This window comes from Daucus carota, chromosome 9, assembly GCF_001625215.2.
Source record: "Daucus carota subsp. sativus chromosome 9, DH1 v3.0, whole genome shotgun sequence".
Lineage (NCBI taxonomy): Eukaryota > Viridiplantae > Streptophyta > Magnoliopsida > Apiales > Apiaceae > Daucus > Daucus carota.
Window position 1 is genome coordinate 45442548 of NC_030389.2, and position 18501 is coordinate 45461048.

General features: G+C 35.9%; 5 protein-coding genes and 1 non-coding gene across 7 annotated transcripts; 1 reads left to right on the plus strand and 5 right to left on the minus strand.

Annotated features, from left to right (window-relative positions):
• Nucleotides 1-2140: 2140 nt before the first annotated feature.
• LOC108200882 (two-component response regulator ORR26) lies at nucleotides 2141-5326 on the plus strand. Its single transcript, XM_017369147.2, has 5 exons — nucleotides 2141-2447; nucleotides 3116-3268; nucleotides 3415-3807; nucleotides 3890-3966; nucleotides 4067-5326. Exons 1-5 carry the CDS (start codon nucleotides 2312-2314, stop codon nucleotides 5060-5062), a joined length of 1755 nt encoding a protein of 584 aa, XP_017224636.1. The 5' UTR covers nucleotides 2141-2311; the 3' UTR covers nucleotides 5063-5326.
• Nucleotides 5327-5679: 353 nt separating this feature from the next.
• LOC108201742 (transcription factor MYB20) lies at nucleotides 5680-6834 on the minus strand. Its single transcript, XM_017370027.2, has 3 exons — nucleotides 6702-6834; nucleotides 6493-6622; nucleotides 5680-6402 (listed from the first exon to the last, which is right to left on the minus strand). Exons 1-3 carry the CDS (start codon nucleotides 6832-6834, stop codon nucleotides 5925-5927), a joined length of 741 nt encoding a protein of 246 aa, XP_017225516.1. The 3' UTR covers nucleotides 5680-5924.
• On the minus strand, nucleotides 6767-9645 carry LOC108202428 (GRAS family protein RAD1). 2 transcript variants are annotated; one of them, XM_064084738.1, is made up of 2 exons: nucleotides 7631-9645; nucleotides 6767-6901 (listed from the first exon to the last, which is right to left on the minus strand). In XM_064084738.1, the coding sequence occupies exon 1, from the start codon at nucleotides 9230-9232 to the stop codon at nucleotides 7655-7657; it is 1578 nt and encodes a 525-aa protein (XP_063940808.1). In that variant the 5' UTR covers nucleotides 9233-9645; the 3' UTR covers nucleotides 6767-6901; nucleotides 7631-7654. The 2 variants fall into 2 exon arrangements, with proteins under 2 accessions (XP_063940808.1, XP_063940807.1); XM_064084737.1 differs by having other exon boundaries at nucleotides 6827-6956.
• A 731-nt stretch (nucleotides 9646-10376) lies between these two features.
• TRNAL-UAG (transfer RNA leucine (anticodon UAG)) lies at nucleotides 10377-10456 on the minus strand. Its single transcript has one exon. It is a non-coding gene; the product is annotated as a tRNA-Leu (tRNA).
• Nucleotides 10457-11196: 740 nt separating this feature from the next.
• Nucleotides 11197-13307, minus strand: LOC108200854 (uncharacterized). The gene is made up of 2 exons (XM_017369117.2): nucleotides 13180-13307; nucleotides 11197-12307 (listed from the first exon to the last, which is right to left on the minus strand). Exon 2 carries the CDS (start codon nucleotides 12268-12270, stop codon nucleotides 11341-11343), a length of 930 nt encoding a protein of 309 aa, XP_017224606.1. The 5' UTR covers nucleotides 12271-12307; nucleotides 13180-13307; the 3' UTR covers nucleotides 11197-11340.
• Nucleotides 13308-14470: 1163 nt separating this feature from the next.
• Nucleotides 14471-16754, minus strand: LOC108200832 (mitochondrial import inner membrane translocase subunit PAM16 like 2). The gene is made up of 4 exons (XM_017369091.2): nucleotides 16584-16754; nucleotides 16348-16435; nucleotides 15060-15190; nucleotides 14471-14814 (listed from the first exon to the last, which is right to left on the minus strand). Exons 1-4 carry the CDS (start codon nucleotides 16584-16586, stop codon nucleotides 14689-14691), a joined length of 348 nt encoding a protein of 115 aa, XP_017224580.1. The 5' UTR covers nucleotides 16587-16754; the 3' UTR covers nucleotides 14471-14688.
• Between the last annotated feature and the right edge of the window lie 1747 nt (nucleotides 16755-18501).

Here is an 18501-nt window from a genome sequence, read left to right on the forward strand (position 1 = left end):
AGAAGAAGGCATCAAGGCTAAGTTCTTCACTTTAGAATTATAAGTATAAAAAATTGAAAAGAAAATTCCACTTAAGAGAAGTTGCATGGAGTTCATCCTCCCAAATTGTAAGTCTCATCAGTCATGCTTAACTTTCAATCTCTTCTTTAATTAAATCAAATAATTAATCAACAACAACATAAAGCACATTTTGTTAGTGGCATGGGCATTTCCCTTTTGAGGCCATTAAGTTTAGAGTTTCTTTTGGAACAGAAACATCAATGCCCCCACCTGGTAAAAGTATGATTAACCTCTAATTAAGCTCCTTAATCCTATTCTCTCATACTATTTTATGTTACACAGAATGCACACGGAAAAGTAGATAAGATTAACATAGTCATCAGGGTTTTTAGAAGATGAATTCTTGCATCCTGCAAAGGAAAAGTATAATACTCGTGCGAGCAGTGACGGAATCAGGATTACGAGATAGTCGGCTAAAACAATATATCCTTAAATATAGGAGGTTATCTTGGAATCAAAATCAAAATTTTACTACTTTTTATTTTTGTTGATTTTCATAGGTTAATTAGGACGGTAGCATAGGCTGATAGCGTGATACCACCCTTGGTTCCGCCCCTTTGCACAACAAATGTACTAATTATGAGCGACTATGTCAAAAATAGCACAATACTAAAAGTTGACGTTTTAAAATACTCTAAAACGTAAAAGTTGACGTTTTAAAATACTCTAAAACTTATAAAAGTTTAAAACTTACGAGCATGAGTAAAGATTTTAATCTTCGTTTATCGACTTTCCTCATTTGAAAAACTAGAAAGAGGAGTAAAAGAATGAGGCAGAGTTCCTCTGGAGATTTCCTTTAGCATATAGAATAGAATCTCATTCCAGAAGAAAAGGTTAGTGTTCAAGTTATTGATGTTAATTCATAATCATGGAACTAATCGTGTCATTATCCCCATCGATGAATCAAAAGTAGACGAGGAAACTTGTTGTTCATTGGCCACAACACTATGTGATCGTTAGTGCCACTTTCTCTTGCTTTTCGAAGCACACTACTAAATATTTTCAGAGGTCTTGCATCCATTGATGATAAGTCTTTTTAATTAACTCGCGACTAAAAACACGCTAATTTTTTATGAATTGAGCTCTACTTTTGTTCAAAAAATGGGTAACACTGTACTTTACTGGAATTCTTTACTTGATCTTAACAGGCACTACGGAATGTACTTTAAAATGCACTATATTTTAAGCTCAGTGGTTAAGGCTGCGTTAATTAGAGATATTAACATCATTCTGTTTTTATATTCTTTCGTAAAGCCAGCTAAAGCTCCATTTGTATAATAGAAGTGTTGCAGAACTAACACATGCAGACCAACATGAATCTGTACTCATATATGGATGTAAATTTGTGTGTGTGTGTGTGTGTGTGTACGAGCGGCAGAACAGGATTTCGTAACAGATTGAGGCTAAAAGAATTATCGCTAATTTTTATTTTTAGATGACAGTCTGAGTTTAAACTATGTTTCTAAATTCTACTGATTTTAACAAGAAGTCTGGGGTTTTAAAAACATTCTTTCTAAATTATAACGTTTTAAAGTTCAGTCGTGACTGCAAACTAGATTATCCGCTTGATACCGCCACTGCAGACAGCTGTAGGTAGAGGATAGAAGAGCAAATGGTAGAAACTAATTGGTAAGCATTAAAGCAGCAAATAAAGGGGCTGGTAATAACTCAAGTAGATTATTATTTTAGTGTCTTAAAGGGAGCATCAAGGCCATAACCAATTGTGACTTGAAACAATCTTTATGCTCTCCTAATCATATATATTTGAGTGGATTTGTGCAAATAAGTGTCATCCAGTGGATTGTATTTATAATTTTAAAATCCAACTACAAGGTACATCAATTATGAGTTTTTTATTAATATGTCTCGGGGTCCTGATCCCTGACAAGTGATTGATTCACCCATCTTTGAGTTGAGCAGTTTTTTCGGATGGAAGCTTTAAACCTGTTTTTTTATTGGAATACGGGGGGCTATGTGCCCTAGAGCGCTTTAATCACCCGTTCTAGGGTTATTTAGGTTGACAACATGGGAACATTCTGGTGAAATTATACTGACTGTATTTAAATAAATTTTAGCTTAAGTTTGTTTATTTATTCTTAGATTTTCAAAATAATGTTATATCAACAAAGAACTGTCTAACACTTCACATATTCTCCACTACTACATCTTTTGCTTGCCTCTCCCCACTCCCTCTCTCCATATATATAAATATATATTTACCTGGTGGTGTAGTTTTACAAATGTTTTTTTGATGGATAGTTATAGTAATGGCTTTTCTTCTCCAAGAGCTGAGGCCTTTCCTGCTGGTCTTCGTGTTCTTGTTGTGGATGATGATCCAACTTGGTTGAAAATCCTCGAGAAGATGCTCAAGAAGTGTTCTTATGAAGGTGTTTATTTAATATCATAATTATACTACTAGTTCCATTTGTTTGATTACATGTGAGACTCTTGTCATGTTTTTTCTTGGTATGATTCATGTATACGTGCGTGCCAAGATCAAAGTAGTAATTTTTAGAAGATTAAGAATGAGATAACTCTTAATATGTAGTTGCCTTGGAAGACTAGGCCCTTGTGTATAGATAAGCTCTTTGCATCACATACTTAAATGTAAATTAAATGATAATCACCTTGATTAGTGATTGCAATAGGTAGAGAAGGGTATCTTAGCCTTTTTCACGTTCTTCTACTGGCATACTTTGGAGGGCCTAATGATTAAAGGAAAAGAAAATGTGTTTCACTGTTCAGCTAAATTTACCAGAAAGTGAAATAGTTGATTATTAGGATGTTGTGCGAAATTCAGATGCATCGGGGTCATGACTATGGATGACGAAGCAGACAATTCAAGTTGCATACTTCAACAGCATGTTGCTCAGAGCAGAAATATGACACTAACTTGGATATATGATTTACTCTGTGTCGAAATTTGTACTTTGAGTATCTGCAGCAGGGATTTTTGTTTAGCGACATGCCCTTTTAAGCAATCTGAAAATAAAGAAAACATACAGAGGATTATATAATATTTGCTGAACGAACTGTTTTATTTCTTTTGTTTCAGTGACTACCTGTTGCCTTGCAAGAGAAGCCCTGGATTTACTTCGTGAAAGAAAAGATGGTTTTGACATTGTTATCAGTGATGTTAACATGCCGGACATGGATGGTTTTAAGCTACTTGAGCATGTTGGACTTGAGATGGATCTTCCTGTCATAAGTTAGTTTACTGTCATCAGACTGAGCTTTATTTAATACAAAATCAATGCAGATTAATTATATTGAAATTGTATTTTTGTTTTTTTTTTTGGGTACTGCAAAAACAGAACTATTACCTGATGTTCAATTCTGAACCTTTTGATGCAGTGATGTCAGTTGATGGGGAAACTAGCAGGGTTATGAAAGGTGTTCAGCATGGAGCATGCGACTATCTTCTGAAGCCTATCAGAATGAAAGAACTCAAGAATATCTGGCAACATGTTTTCCGAAAGAAGATTCATGAGGTGAGAGATATTGAAGGTCTTGAATCAGGCATTGAGGAATTCCAAATGATGAGAAATGGAATATCAGACCAGTCTGATGATGGATTTTCGTTTTGTGGAGGTGATCTGAATTCAGGAAGGAAAAGAAAAGACTTTGATAACAAGCACGATGATAAAAACTTTGGTGATCCTTCTGCTGGGAAGAGAACTAGAGTAGTTTGGACTGTCGATCTTCATCAGAAGTTTGTCAAGGCCGTGAACTACATGGGATTTGACAGTAAGTTCACAATCTCTTTTTCCTTCTCAAAATTGCTGGTACCATTTGTTTTATGATTCAAATGCTCTTCAATAACTGGCAGAAGTTGGCCCCAAGAAAATACTCGAGTTGATGAATGTGCCCTGGTTGACACGAGAAAATGTTGCTAGCCACTTGCAGGTAATTAGATTTCAAGTTACACAACTAATCTTTGATTAAATTTAACAAAAGTTATGCTCAATCTAATAGAAAACCCTTGTCCCTCCTCTCTATTGTGCAGAAGTACCGGTTATATTTGAGCCGATTACAAAAAGATAATGATCTTAAAGCATCTCATGGTGGCATAAAGCAGTCCACTGATGCAACTTCAAGAGACCAAGCTGGAAACCTTGGCTTCAAGAATTCCATCAACATCAAACATAACGATGTTGCTAATACCAACTTCGGGATACCTAAAAATACTGTTATCCAAAATTCCAACCCAAAAAGCCATGATGGTGTAGTTTCCTCACCGGATTTAGGCCCCAAGGGACCACTGGTTAGTGATGCTCATGAAATTCAGAAGGCAACCAGCAGTTCAGGAGTTGGCCTCCACTATAGTTTTGGAACACCGGATCTAGATACCAAGTATACGACATTTTCTTCTGCCCTTCCACCTCAATTCTCTTGGAACCGAGAACATAAACCTCAGATTGATCCAAACAATGTTTTCAACCATCTGTCATTGCCTGATCTCGACCAAGTCCAAGTCAATCAGAAAACTTTTCTTCCTAGCTATCCTACACCTTTCAACAAGGAGAGAGACAAACTGACACACATCAAAGCCATGCCTCCGCGTGCCACAGAATGTATTAGTCTAAACATCAGACAACAAATGCCTGGAGAAAATACATTTGGATTAAATCCAGTTCAATCAGAGTGCTCTACGACAGCCTTTAATCCGTCTGAATCAATTACAAGAACTGCATGGAGCTCAAAAGATCAGGTTTTAGACCATATATCAGTAAGTGATCTAGATTCATTCAATGGAAACTTGATCCTTGGCAAGAATTCTGCCTTAACATCTTTGAATGAGAACTTTCCGCCTTGCCTGCTTCCAGAAGATTGTTCACCAACTTATTTTGAAATGCAGAACAGTGACTTCTCTGACAGTAACAACCCAGGGCTCTTACTTGAACCTTCAATGTACTTGTACGATTCTCTGAAATTTGACTACGAGTACCCCTGCGACCCCATTGAGTATCCTGTAATGGATCAAGGTCTATTCATAGCATGATCACAGCTTTGAAGCTAAGTCTAAATGAAGAATTCTGTTGTGCTCGGTAAAGATTGTCGTTTCTTGTTGTAATAAAGTTGTCGAAGTGAACGCTCATGTTTCAGACTCGATTCAATACTTATGTAGGGGAAGTTTACTAAAATCCTCAGGACTTGGGACCTGCGAGTCAAGACAGGTTAAGCATGAATAAGAGCACAATCAATTCTTACAAAAATATATATACTGCTTGTTGCTTGCACAATGAATTTGAAACTAAGAAACAAAGATGCTTCACGGGCTCACGTATCAGAGACTTGGATACTCACATAACCTTAACTTTAATGTTCTTTCATAAACTGCAGTACTTGACACTATCCTCTGTTCTTCACTTTGTACGGTGCTGTTGTTTGATTAAACTCTGATTCTCCTGTTACATCGTTTTCTGAAGAAATATACTATCATCGTGGCAAATGTAGTCGTTTGTAGAAATTTTATACTCTCCAGCATGGTTACTGGCTGAAGTTCTTCTGATATGAAAAGTTTAGAACTACTTGGAAACTTTGGCTTATACCAGAATGTTTCATTGTATGAGTACATAAGAATGCAGTGTTATAGTATGAGTACATAAGAATGCAGTGTTATAGAAACAATTGCTATAAAAATCATGCTTGTAAATTGAGATCAGCTCTGAATTCTGAAGAAGTAAGCTCAGTACATATATCAACTTCGTATTTTTATTTTGTAAACATCATTGCTAAGAACAGGATCGCGGAGATAGAAACTTCCCCACCTCGATACTGTCTTTCAAGTCTACAATGTAACATCAGGGGATTTTACATTTAGAAGAAACGCGGAGATGCAAATTAGTGCAGTAGACATTTCATCAGGACAGGAATCCCTGGCCAAAATGATTATAGCCACCCCATGACCCTGGATTGCTAATCCATTGTCGTAGATAGTCTGCAGACTGGAGCTCATCGTTGCCCCTGTAGAACGTATTACCAAAATCTGTTCTCTCAGAATAGACTGACCCCCCGTCCAAACTTGTAGGTATCTTACTGGTATCTGCAATTCTTATATCTGGGATACCAAAGCTAGAATTTTGTGTCCCTTGGCTATACGGAAACTGATTAAACACTATAGTATTTTGTAAGTTAATGCCCGTGTTGCCCTCTTCTGTCGAAGAACAAGATTGATTAAGTACTTCACTTGCGCTGTTACAGTTGTTATGGTTATTAAGTGGTTTGTGTGTCAAGGGATCTACACCGAGAAGTTTTAGTTTTTTCTTGATTCTGGTGTTCCAGTGATTCTTGATTTCATTATCTGTACGGCCAGGGAAATGTGCTGCTATCTTCGACCACCTACGTAAACACAAGTATAAATTGAAAGTTTTTAAGCCCAAATCCCCCCCACCCTTAAATTATGGGAAAGAGAGTAGTCTCGTTGTTTACCTGTTACCTAAGCACGAATGAAGGTTGATGATCATGTCTTCTTCGGATTCTGTCAGAGCTCCTCTCTTGAGGTCTGGTCGCAGATAATTAATCCATCTCAGCCTGCAGCTTTTTCCACATCTCATCAAACCTGAAGCACCATTAACTTGTATTAGTATAAGAAACTAAGCTACTTCAGACGTGCACCTGATACTAAATTCGCGAAAGACCTGCAAGTTGTGGGACAGTTCTCCAGCATTGTATGCCATTGTTAAGAATAAATCTCATCAGCTTATGGTCTTCTTCAATAGTCCATGGACCTCTCTTCAGTCCATCCTTCTCGCAACAAGGTTGCCTCCCCATCGTGCTCAGACAACGTGTCACAGGAAAACACGAACGTATACCGAAGGGCGGGCGATGAAATGTTCATCTGCAACACTAGGGGTGATTATATACTCCATAAAAGAATCTGCCAGGTAACATGCCTATATAATATTCAAAGTGATTCTTTCAGAAAGAACTAATGATTGAGTTAAAAAGCATCAGCCATCCACAACTACAAGCATTATGCACAAAATACGACTTCTTTATTAATCACAATAATTGACATAGAAATTAAAAACACTTGGTGCAAGGAAATGAGGGGGAATGGATGAGATAAAGCGAAAGAAACATAGAAACGACATCGATCCTTGTTGTTTACATGTTTAAAACTTTCCCACCAAGCTTATTTAGTTCAATTATCAGATGGAAAGTAAAAGATTAATAATGCTAAAGATTCCTTTGCTTCCCTTTCGGTTGTCCAGCTCCATTAATGGGAGGCAACTCCATTGCTTCTAGTGAGGGCAAGTGGTCTTCGTCGTCTAAGTTCTTTGAACCAAATGCAGTCGCGAGCATCAACTAAATCTTTGCTTGATTATGCTTTAAAGATCATGTACTTATAATATCCTATATATCGGTATTAATCTAGGCTCTGTAAAGAAAGTTCTCAGAAGAGAATTTTTGTTTATTTAATATATGTTAACTGCGGAAATTCAAATACTCACACACTCGTGGTTTCACCTGGCTTAACAATCAACCTCTTGTTACCAAAAAGAAGGGTTTGCTAGGGATTATTTTAATATATGAAGCAAGAAAATAATATCGGACAAAACGAAACCTGCACTGAGGGGTAAAAATGATGTCAGACAGAGGAACATTTCCAGCACGAAGCTGCGATGATTGGTTTTGATTTCCAACCAAGAATTAGGCACCCCTTTTCTTCCACAGTTGTATAACCATCGCTAACTTTCATCTTTTCCAACCATTGTTTGGTCTGTGTAATTTTCTTTATCGGGGCTGACTGGAAGCCTGCACGACTCATCCGCCTACGCCACTGATCTGCTCGTTCATGACGTTCCACTCTGGCTGGCCCTTCACAGCTCACAATGTTCTTAATCTCCTCTGCAAAGTAGAACTGTTCAATCTTGGCTCGCCTTGTGTCATACCTTGGCAGCATTGTGTCCAGTGAGTCGAAGATTGCAGAATAGTAGTGCAAGGCCTCCATGAACCTGCCTAGAAAGAAAGGTCCGTTGTGGCTCGAGTCCTGTTCCACCAGAATAAGATACTTAGGTGACAGCTGATGGAGTTTTTGCAGGACAGCATTCAGGGCACCTCGGCTTTCTTTTACAACACAGTGCAAATGAAGAATGCTATTGATTACCAGAGTTTCTCCCTCGATTAGCTTGAAGGCTCTGGGCTGCAGATTTTCTAAATTGCATTCTACTACTGAGAACTCAAAATTAAGCCCCAGGTTAAAAGCATATTGCTCTAGGTCATCCCCAATTTCTAGTAGGTGCTCAGCACAATTTCCCACACCAGTTATATGTAGGCGGCGTGGTTTGCCTGCTCGATTGGCTAGGCTGTACATCAGACTACGCCACTGATGACCGTGTCGAAGACCAAGGGACATCCCCAGGTCCACAACATGAATAGAACTCTCTCCCTCAAAGGCTTCCAGTATCATCGCATTGGCTACAAAATGGCCAAATTGGATATGTGGGCAAATATTATAAACAAGGCTTAAAGCCTCTTCTTTCTCTAACGAAATGGCCATGGTTTCCAAATGAGGAATCACAACTCCAACCGTCCCAAGAGGCTGCACAAGAGCTAGGCGGTCAGAGAGGCCTTGTACAAAGCACGAAGCAACCCGCTGAAATGAGGTTCCAAAAACCAGGGCATTAGCCCGTAATTCAGACAGTAGAGTTGAGGCATGTAATTTATCCCGACAAGCCACAGCCTCAGCACAGGCAATAAGCAGCTGAACAAGTCTCATACCATCTGCACTTCCTTCTTCCTTAACTTCATCTTCATCACCAGCCACCAATGCTGCAGCTGCCTCTTCCATGGTTTCTGCTGCCAGGTATCTTTGTGTGTAAGCCCATATATGATCACGAAAATGAGGTTTTGACACACTGTTCAAGCTCTCTGTACTTCCACTGCTATTACCACTATAAAAGCCACTAGTATTAGCACTACTACTATAAATACTTTCCTCGTTCGAAACAAATTCATCAGTACATGATGTCTCCTTCAGCCTCTTATGATTTTGGGTTTCGTCCACAAAGGGAGTGAAGCAGTCTGACAAACTTTCTTCAAACTTATATCCGTAAGGAGCAGAATACCGTTTTGTGCCTGATAGCTTATAATTAAGAAGCCTTGCATGGTTGTTCTTCTCATCATCATCACAGAACTTCGATTGCAGATAGAAACCAGGAGCCATCCTACATACGAATAACTGTTTTTATGTATAAACAGCTCTCAAAAAACAAGACAGCAATGGTCTGAGAACTTTCTGCTCAATCGATGCTTATATATGCTTCTCCTTGTCCCAGAGCGATGATATCGATGATTCCTGATTCAAATTCAAGAGGGTCAATGATAACAACATTTTATTTAAATATAATGCAATGACATTGAGAGTTGTACATCTTCAAGAAAGCATAGAACAATGCGAAACATCGAGCAATCATAATACACATTTTTATCATAGTTGAGCTAGAATTCCCAAAGTTTCGGAATGTAAAATATCTGTATTCCTGGTATTAATATCACAGCTCAGAATCAAGTTGCAGTATTCAATCACTATGCTACTGTCACTTTCCTAATTCAGTATTCCCCCATGTAAATGTTGCATTCCATGTTTCCTAAGATATTATATTACAGCATGTTTGTTTAAACAATTCTGCATCAGACAAAGAAACAATGAAGACCTGGGGCCACAGAATTATCAGACTCTTGAAATGTATTGTACAGAGAACGACAAGATGGTCAGCCGGCTGATGAAGGACGCGTAATCTATAATATGCATTCGTCTGGACAGCTTTCAGCCGTCTATATGGCACATAAACAGACTAAATTCCGATGTTCTTGATATTAGCTATGATTGTGATTGCTTACCATGATAAATCTGCAGTAAAGGGAATTTCGCGAGGCAAGATGAAAATTCTAGTGGAAACCAACAATTACTGAAACAAAGTAACACTTTATAACTAACATGACAATAAGTAACTTCCTATGCTCTACTGAATTCAATTGCTTCCTTAACCAAGGCTCCCCAACACCAGCACCACAGCATCAGTTTGCACGCAAGGCTCCTATAAAGTATAGTTACATAACATTTTTTTAAAAAATTTTCTTTTTTTTTGAATAAAAGTTTGATCCATTCAAATTGCTTATTTATAACAATTTATATCATGCTCCGGTTTTCTTCAGAGACTTTTCCTTGCAGAAGCATTCTTGCCCTGCTGCTCATTTAGTCATTTGGCAGAGAACACAAACAAAAGGCTTAGCTAGATTCCTGCAGCAGTTTTTTGCAGATGTTTTGGGTCAATTAGGGATAATACTGATTTTATCAAAATCAAAAATGACAGCTGTGGGATTTGAACCCACGCCCTTTCGGACCAGAGCCTAAATCTGGCGCCTTAGACCACTCGGCCAAACTGTCTTATGTTAAAGAAGTTGCTTTTCTTGCCTAGTCACCAGCAGATTAATCTTCAGGAAGCATACACTAGTATTCTTTGTTGCCTTTTATTTTAATTAATTAAAAAACTGTGCTTCATTCATACTCCCTCCGTACCCCTGAGTTGTATACACCCGTAAAGTATAGTTCTATAACTTATTTTTAAGATTTTTTTTTTTCTGTATAAAAGTTTGAATGTTATATTTTTATTCAGAAAAAGAAAATTTTAAAAATAAGATATAGAACTATGTTATATAAGAGCATTGAAGTGCGTGTCGAGCAGTGAAAAAGAAACGTATAGAATTAAATGGGACAGCGGGAGTATAAGGCTTAGAGCAGGTCCAGTCGTCTGTGTGCTATATTTTCCTCTATATCTATAACATAACAAAAACTAAAGATCATTCCAATGATATTTAATATCTTCTGCTAAAATAGAACAATGCTATAATTTGTTCTTGGTACAGGACAAAAGATAAATGAATCTATAATTGTCGAACATTCCCCAGAAAGTGAAAATAACGGGGTCCTTGGTGTGATGTTAACTCAAAAAATTAAATTTGTATATTAAAGAGTTGGGTACTTGGACTCTTGGAGACATGTTGCTAGTTGAGCATCAAAACCTTTTTGATGCTAAATTGTAGCAATAGCTCCATCTATTTTAGCATAGCCATTGTACTTGCTCTTACCGAGACAGGCTATGCCGATTTCGTATCTGCCCCCCGAGCAAAGTTAAATTTCTGCTATCATTAGAAATAATTTTCTATATGAATCAATAATGAATTACGAATACATATATGCATAGAAATTTAGGCATATTGAACAAATATTGGAGCCAACTGATTAACTAAAGAACCATGAATATCGGTAAATCACCTACAGAATTCCACATGACCAGCTCTTTCTCTGCATAACAATTTTGATGCCTCGGCTAACCTTATGCTTCTAAAAATCACCATTCCGGTCTGTTTATGTGTCGACGCTGGTTCATACGAATTGGCTTCTTTCTCCTGCCCCAGGAGTACTGCTTTTCGAGCTGGAATGACATTTTCCCACCAAAATTCATGTAACATCTCGTGTATCATATGCCAATATTCACGATCTCTATTAACCCGAAATATTGTGCTCCCATTTGGAGTCCAACAATACAAGTCTGCCCAGTCTCTGTCCATGATCTCCATCTGACCTTGTACCTGAGGCATGTAGTAGAATGGCATAGTTGACCAAGGTTGTCCTAACTCAGGCTTCCCTTTGTTATACGGACACTTCACTTCTAAAATCCCGCCACCGGGAGAACAACCAAGTAGACCGTCAGGAGAGGCACCAATCCAATCAAATTTCTGCTCCGCATGCATTGCAAATCCCAGGGAGCTCACATCACGGCAAGTGATTTTCTTGTACCTTTCAATAGCTTTTGCTTCGTTTAGAACACCCCACTGCATAGCACTGTTCTTAACATCTTCTGCTGATCGAACATCTGAAGCAAAAACTTTCTCGTGCCAGAGTTCATATCTCCGCGTGCCTTTCCACATTCCAAGAGCAGTGCTGAAGGTACTAGTTGTCAACTTGTCCTTCCTAAGTGCAAACCACTCATCAGATCTCTGTGGAGCATCTGATTGGGTAATACAAGCATGCACTAACGGTGAATGGCAACGATAATTGGGAACTCCTGCAGAAAATAGTGGCGCTGCAACAGTTGAAAAACTTCTAAAAAATTGCGTTTGAAATTTTCTCCTCCTGGGCAGCATAACTGGTCTTCCATGATGAATGCCACGGATTCCACTGAAACAAGCATTGGTCATTGCTGCAATCACTTAAATAAGTAGGTATAAGGAAGACCTGCAACCGCCATGATCTCAATATTAGCAATATAACAAATAATTCTTTAAGCTCGACACCAAAAACAGAACTTCCTTACATAATAACACCGCACAAAACGCATAATCTTAAAATTATCTTGTAAACAGACAAAGTAGTACCCTTCCCATGAGGAGCCATTCCATCAGCAATTCATTCTACTCCCTCCGTTTCAAAATAGATGTCCACTTTCAAAAATTTACACAGTTTAAGAAAAGTAGTTGTTCACAAATTAATTGCACTAAATGACTATAACATGTGGAGTGAGATTCATCTAGGAAATATAAATAAGAGATATGTGGAATAGAAATGATTTTGGAAATATGATTTTCCATTGAAAGTTGAAGTGGACAAGTAATTTGAAACACAATTTTTTTTCCTAAAGTGGACATGTAAATTGAAACGGAGGGAGTAACAATTAACCTACCCCAAGTAGTCGAATTAAACTAGCTTAACATCGACAAGAAAATCCCAGCTCCACAGAGCAAATAACCATCAAACAACTAAACAACAAATCCATAAAAATAACTAATCGAACTTTAATGTAAAGGCTGAAAGGTGTTTGATAATATTCCACAAAGAAAAAATAAAACAAATAAAATTCACAACACATCGAAATTAACAAAAAGAAAGCAACTTTTTATCAATAATCCAATTGGGTATTTAAATCATCAACTTAAGAGCAATGTAAGCTAATCTTTACTGTAAAAAAATCAAAACGTCAATTAGAAACTACTGATACAAGTGCAAGAATGGTAACTCTATCACTATGATAAACATATAGATACGTCGGTGTATGTATAGGTGTGTTTATATCCTTGTGTAAGAAGGGGCTTAAGATGAAGAAATGGTACCTTATGTATGGAGTTCCCTGCAGAATTAGCTGCAAATCTTTCAAGCTCTCTGGGGTCTCACGGGAGATAAAAATTTAAGACGCAACGATATCGTGTTAGAAAGGCTTTCGAAGATTTCTACAAAAATTATTAGGAAATTATCATTTATACTGATTTTCTATTTTCTTAAATTTATTGTGGTTTTGACGTATTTTGAAAATTTGTATAACAAGAATACAATATTTATATGTAGCTATTTCTAGCTATAAATCTAAATGAAAATTTTTCTTAAAAATATATTGTGCATGACATAATAGTGTACCGCGTGTTACTTATTTCCAATATGAATAAATCGGGTTGTCCATTCTTGAAAAAGAGTAATATGAATATATTTTTTTATTATAAATTTGAAAAACGATATTGTTATATAAATATGTAAAAATTATGATACTTTTGACACTTTTTCCTATTTGACGATTAATACCAATATATGCAGTGATTTATGACAAGAGATCGACAGTTACCACAATCTAGTGATTCCAATATTAAATTTTCTTAACTAAACTATGAAATTTTACGAGTCCTTCCATTCATTATCGTTGGTCTTACGAATCAGCTTCTTTCTTTCTCCTGCCTGAGGAATCTACTTTTTCTGAGCTGGAATTATGTTTTTCTGTCAAACCAACGTAACCTTACATGTATCGTGTGACAATATTCACGACCCCTGTTACCTCGAAATTATTGTACTTCCAGTTGAAGTCCGGTACAAGTCTGCCCGGTTAGAGTATATCAGCAAAAGAATAATCATTTACCTCAATATCACTACTCATCAATGACATCTCCGAGACTCGGAGCAACTCCTATGAATTGAAGCATTATAGGTGCATCAATTATCTTCAAGGATGAGCCGGATTTCTAGACACTGCGCTTTTAGTATTTTACCAAACAGGCCACTGAAACCTGCTCAAACAGTTGGTGCTCTGCGATTGTGCAAACTACCAAACTACCAGAATCTTAATACTGGCGAAAAACTATCATTCAAGCAATGGAAAGCATAGAAAATATGGTGCTATGTAACTTGTACACTTTAGATTGAAAGTTAAAAGACTATTAAGATGACAGCAGGTTCATGACATCAGAAAGCATATAAAAACATCTGAGGTGAATCAAAAGGTGTACAAGACTGTGGGCAGAATGTAGGCATAGAAAATTTGCAACTCTTTTTAAGTATAATTGAGACTTACAAGTTCCAGTACCTCCTTTCAAATTGTCAATGATAAGAGGTAACTCCTGTAGCTTGTAAAGAAGACTATGGAAGAATAGCCACCTTTAATAAATTTTGAAATAACTGGTTCACAACTACAACATGACCGGTAAATACCAAAACTCGTGCAGAGAAGTTAATAGAAGCACTTCTTACACCTAGATAATTAATTTATCAGGACATCTCTCGGATTATAACTATACATTAAAGTAATACATGACTAAAACAGCAAACTTATGACGAAGCATAACCCGGTATGATTATTCTCAGCCTGCAGTCTCTTGGTCTTTGCGACCATAAACCATTTCTAAACTTTCCTTGGCCCTGTGAACTTTCGACTGAAGATAGAAGCTCCCAACTTTGGCATTGTTTTCAAATAACGTATTGTATTTCTGTTCACAAAAAAGAAATTACTATTTAGAAAGGGTGCATGTAACGGGGAAAATAAAAAGAAGACATCACAATTTCACATATAGAGCAAATATATGACTAAAATAGAGCTAAAGAAGACAGAGGAACACCATGGGGATTGGGGAAAGATACACATACTGTTTGGAAGCATCCAGATAATATTTTTCTTTTTGGCTTCCTAGACCGAAAGGATATCAATTTTCCCTTGTGTTTTAAATAAACTAACCTGCAAAACGTCCTCCCAAGAGGACTCTGCAGATACACCAAGAATTTGCCTTGCTTCCTGCTCCGTCATGGCTTTGCTTCCATTACGGACTTTCTGCAATGTTTCATGAGCAACACCAGACTGTTTGGCATCTGACAAATACCAATTTTTAATTTAATGAGCAAAAATAATGATTGCACATGGCGAGATGCAATGAATATATATATGCAATATATTTCAAATAGTTTGTGCTCCCATAAATTTTTGTAGGCTTCCCAATTCCCATGATCTATCATCTTCAATTGCAAAAGTGGCAATTGGATGAATCTTGAAATGAAAAGGTTCATACAAAGTTCAGCTCTCTTCGACTAGAAGTTTATCATTCTCAGAATACAATTACATCCTTGTAAGGTGGGATTGATGAGAATGATTCATTTAAAACTCTCAGCAACATAAATGCCAACTACATGATCAAATACAATACAGGAATCATTTGAAGTGATTTCTGTATTATGTTATCATAATTCTTAAGAAATATTTTTATGTTAGACAGATCTCATAAATTAAATTTATGATTCTAATATTTATCATATTTAAAAATTTTAGTCTGAATCCTTCAATTTATTCAAGCATGTGAGAACACACTTATATAAACATATGATCGACATTATGCTGCCCAATCAGTAAATTTGAATCTAAAAATTAAAAATGCAAGGTAAGATATAAGATCATAACATTCATCTGTCCCTCCATCTATTCTTTAAAAAAAATTACTTAATATAAATTTGTAATCAGTATCACTGCAGCTGCTCCCTTCTTGAATTATTTATTGGTTCCACTTATTTTACGCAAAACCATTATGGTGTTCCCTTCCATAAGGTGCCTCAAATTTCGTCACACCAATTTTATTACACCTTGCACCTTATCTAAGCAGACTAAAACTTCTTACAATTTGCAAACAAGTAAATTGTAAATCCATCATCACCACCAGCTCACCTCATTTTATTGATTAAAATTCACTAACCGACATCACATAACTAATATCTCTTGGAGGAACTCACGTAGCTCCTAATATTGACATTGTTTCGATTCTCTTACCTTTCGTAGAATTATCAGCACATTTTCCCTATATTTTTCCTATGTATCAGACACGGAGATTCTTCCACAATCCCAATTCAAATTCTCTTTCCGTACGATAAATTAAATTATGAATTTGATTCAAATTGCATAAACAAACAAACAGTAAACATCAAGAGAAACAATTAAAAAAAAAAAAAGAATAATGCGAAATAAGGTGAATCAATCTTACTTGCTAGGGCTTTGCGATAACCTTCAATGAGACCGCGAGCTAGATAAGTAGAGCCGATTACAATAAGATTGGCAATAAGCTTTCCAGCCTGCACTCAAAATAAGTTATAGAGCCATGACCACATATCGGAGATCGAGAGTTCGAATCTTTTCGAAACGAAATTCAGGAATAACAGTACTAAAAGGGGGAAAATAAAAATCACGAGAAGACAAATACGAATAATCCGAATAACGTACCATACGGGTCAAATAGGCAGAGGCGGCGGCGGCGGCGAGAGAGATTTGTGACGGCCAGAGACGGAGAGAGGTGTATTAGGGCGAGAGATTTCTTACAGAAAAAGTTTAGGGGAAAAAATGAAGAGCTGCGTTTGCGTTCCGATTTTATATTTTGCGCAACTATTTTGAGTTATAAGAAAATATATTCAGATTTCATTAAGAAATGTAAATTGGGAAGATAATTCTCAAATTCTTTTTCAAATTTTAAAATAAATTTAAATTTACCAGATCATTATTTTGTACGGAGAATGTACTGTAAATTTTTATTGTAGAACCTTTTTGTTCTTCAAAATTGCTATCCATGTATTTAGGTTTCCAAATTTACAAGAACAGAGTATGTAATTATAAAATTATGAATTAAATTTTATGAAATGTATAACTATGACATTATTATATATTCAAAATTATACTATCCGTTCTCGTAAGTTTGAATCTGGATACGTCCGGCATACAATGATAAAAAGATCTACTACATTATGTTGGATATTGATTAAGCTCAAGCTAACATGGGTGTGTTGATTTGAATTTTAAAATATTTTTTTTTATTCATGAAATTCGAGAGTATTCGATTGACATTGTTTGAAATCCATTAAAATTTTAGATATTCAATTGAGATTTTAAATTATACTACAAAATCTGGTGGTATTCAATTATAATTTTAAATTATGCTTTAAAATTCAGTGGTATCCATGTGGGATTGTATATTATGATTGTATTCCGAAAATATTCGATTGGGATTGTTTAAAATTCATTAAAATTTGATGGTGTTCAAATGATGATGAATTTTTTTGGATTTTATAAAAATGATGGATGTTATGGCATTTTTCAGTGTATTTCAAGTTTTTTGAAATCTCATCGGAATTCATGGGATTTTGAAACTTTGTTCTTAAATCCTATCAACTCTGCGACATTTTATTAAGAATCCACAGAAAATCAAAATCACATACAATCCATTAAAATTCCAATCGAATACACTCCTATGATTATTTCAATTATCGTTAAGAAAAAGAAAGATGAGATAAATACTTTAATCTTGTTCACTCGAGGGATATCTAAATCATAAGTTAAAAGTAAAATTTGTCTACAATAATAATATTGAAAAAACTAATAAATGATACATCAATAATATTTTTTCTCACATCAATCAATTGACAAAAATATTATAATATATAAGTATTTTATTAAAGTATTTAACATGTTTTGCGCTATTACAAAATAGAAATTAGAAATATGTATCTTTAAAATAGTTTTTCTACCTATTTATTCTTTGATTTTTTTTTACTCATTTATATCCGTAAAGAAAATGTGCCTCTAAAAATTTAATTTTATAGCTGCTCTCGTTCGTTAATATAAGCGATCCAATGATACTCTCAGACTCAAATTCAATTCTATCAATTATATGTGTGATCTGTGATAGTATATCTCTTGATTATGGTTCTATTTGCATATAATTAATTCATGATATCGGTCGTCTTGTTATTATCATGAAAAGAAAGGAATTTGTTTAAAAAGCAGAAAAGAAAAGTATAAATTATGATTCTCAAAGTTGAGTGATGGACTTGTGTTCATAATTCGGATAAGAAAAGAATCAAATAAACATTAAAATGTTTACAAACATCAATGGTTTTCATGTTAAAGATGTTCTGGCCCTTCATGCCACTGTTTGGAACATTTCTGCGAGGCCTTGTCTGGTTACTCATCAGGTTTTCTGTGCGACATTTGAAATTTGCGTCTTCCAAAGGTCAGATTTTTTCCTCCACAAATTACCGAGTTATTTATTTTATAGTACAAGAAAAGAAAGGATACAATTAGATAATTGACTTTTGTCTAAGATTAGATCTGTATTATATATCCGAGACGGATGGCATGCGGTTATGCC

Excerpts from the sequence above, each read along its gene's own strand:
- LOC108200882 (XM_017369147.2), top strand. The coding sequence starts at position 2,312 with ATGGATAGTTATAGTAATGGCTTTTCTTCTCCAAGAGCTGAGGCCTTT. Across the intron at positions 3,269-3,414 it reads GATGGATCTTCCTGTCATAA|TGATGTCAGTTGATGGGGAA; the intron begins GTTAGTTTACTG and ends CTTTTGATGCAG. Across the intron at positions 3,808-3,889 it reads GAACTACATGGGATTTGACA|AAGTTGGCCCCAAGAAAATA; the intron begins GTAAGTTCACAA and ends AATAACTGGCAG.
- LOC108201742 (XM_017370027.2), bottom strand. The coding sequence starts at position 6,834 with ATGGGGAGGCAACCTTGTTGCGAGAAGGATGGACTGAAGAGAGGTCCA. Across the intron at positions 6,623-6,701 it reads AACTGTCCCACAACTTGCAG|GTTTGATGAGATGTGGAAAA; the intron begins GTCTTTCGCGAA and ends ATGGTGCTTCAG. Across the intron at positions 6,403-6,492 it reads CATTCGTGCTTAGGTAACAG|GTGGTCGAAGATAGCAGCAC; the intron begins GTAAACAACGAG and ends GTGTTTACGTAG.
- LOC108202428 (XM_064084738.1), bottom strand. The coding sequence starts at position 9,232 with ATGGCTCCTGGTTTCTATCTGCAATCGAAGTTCTGTGATGATGATGAG.
- LOC108200854 (XM_017369117.2), bottom strand. The coding sequence starts at position 12,270 with ATGACCAATGCTTGTTTCAGTGGAATCCGTGGCATTCATCATGGAAGA.
- LOC108200832 (XM_017369091.2), bottom strand. Across the intron at positions 15,191-16,347 it reads TTATCGCAAAGCCCTAGCAA|ATGCCAAACAGTCTGGTGTT; the intron begins GTAAGATTGATT and ends GGTATTTGTCAG. Across the intron at positions 14,815-15,059 it reads CTTGGGAGGACGTTTTGCAG|AAATACAATACGTTATTTGA; the intron begins GTTAGTTTATTT and ends TTTTGTGAACAG.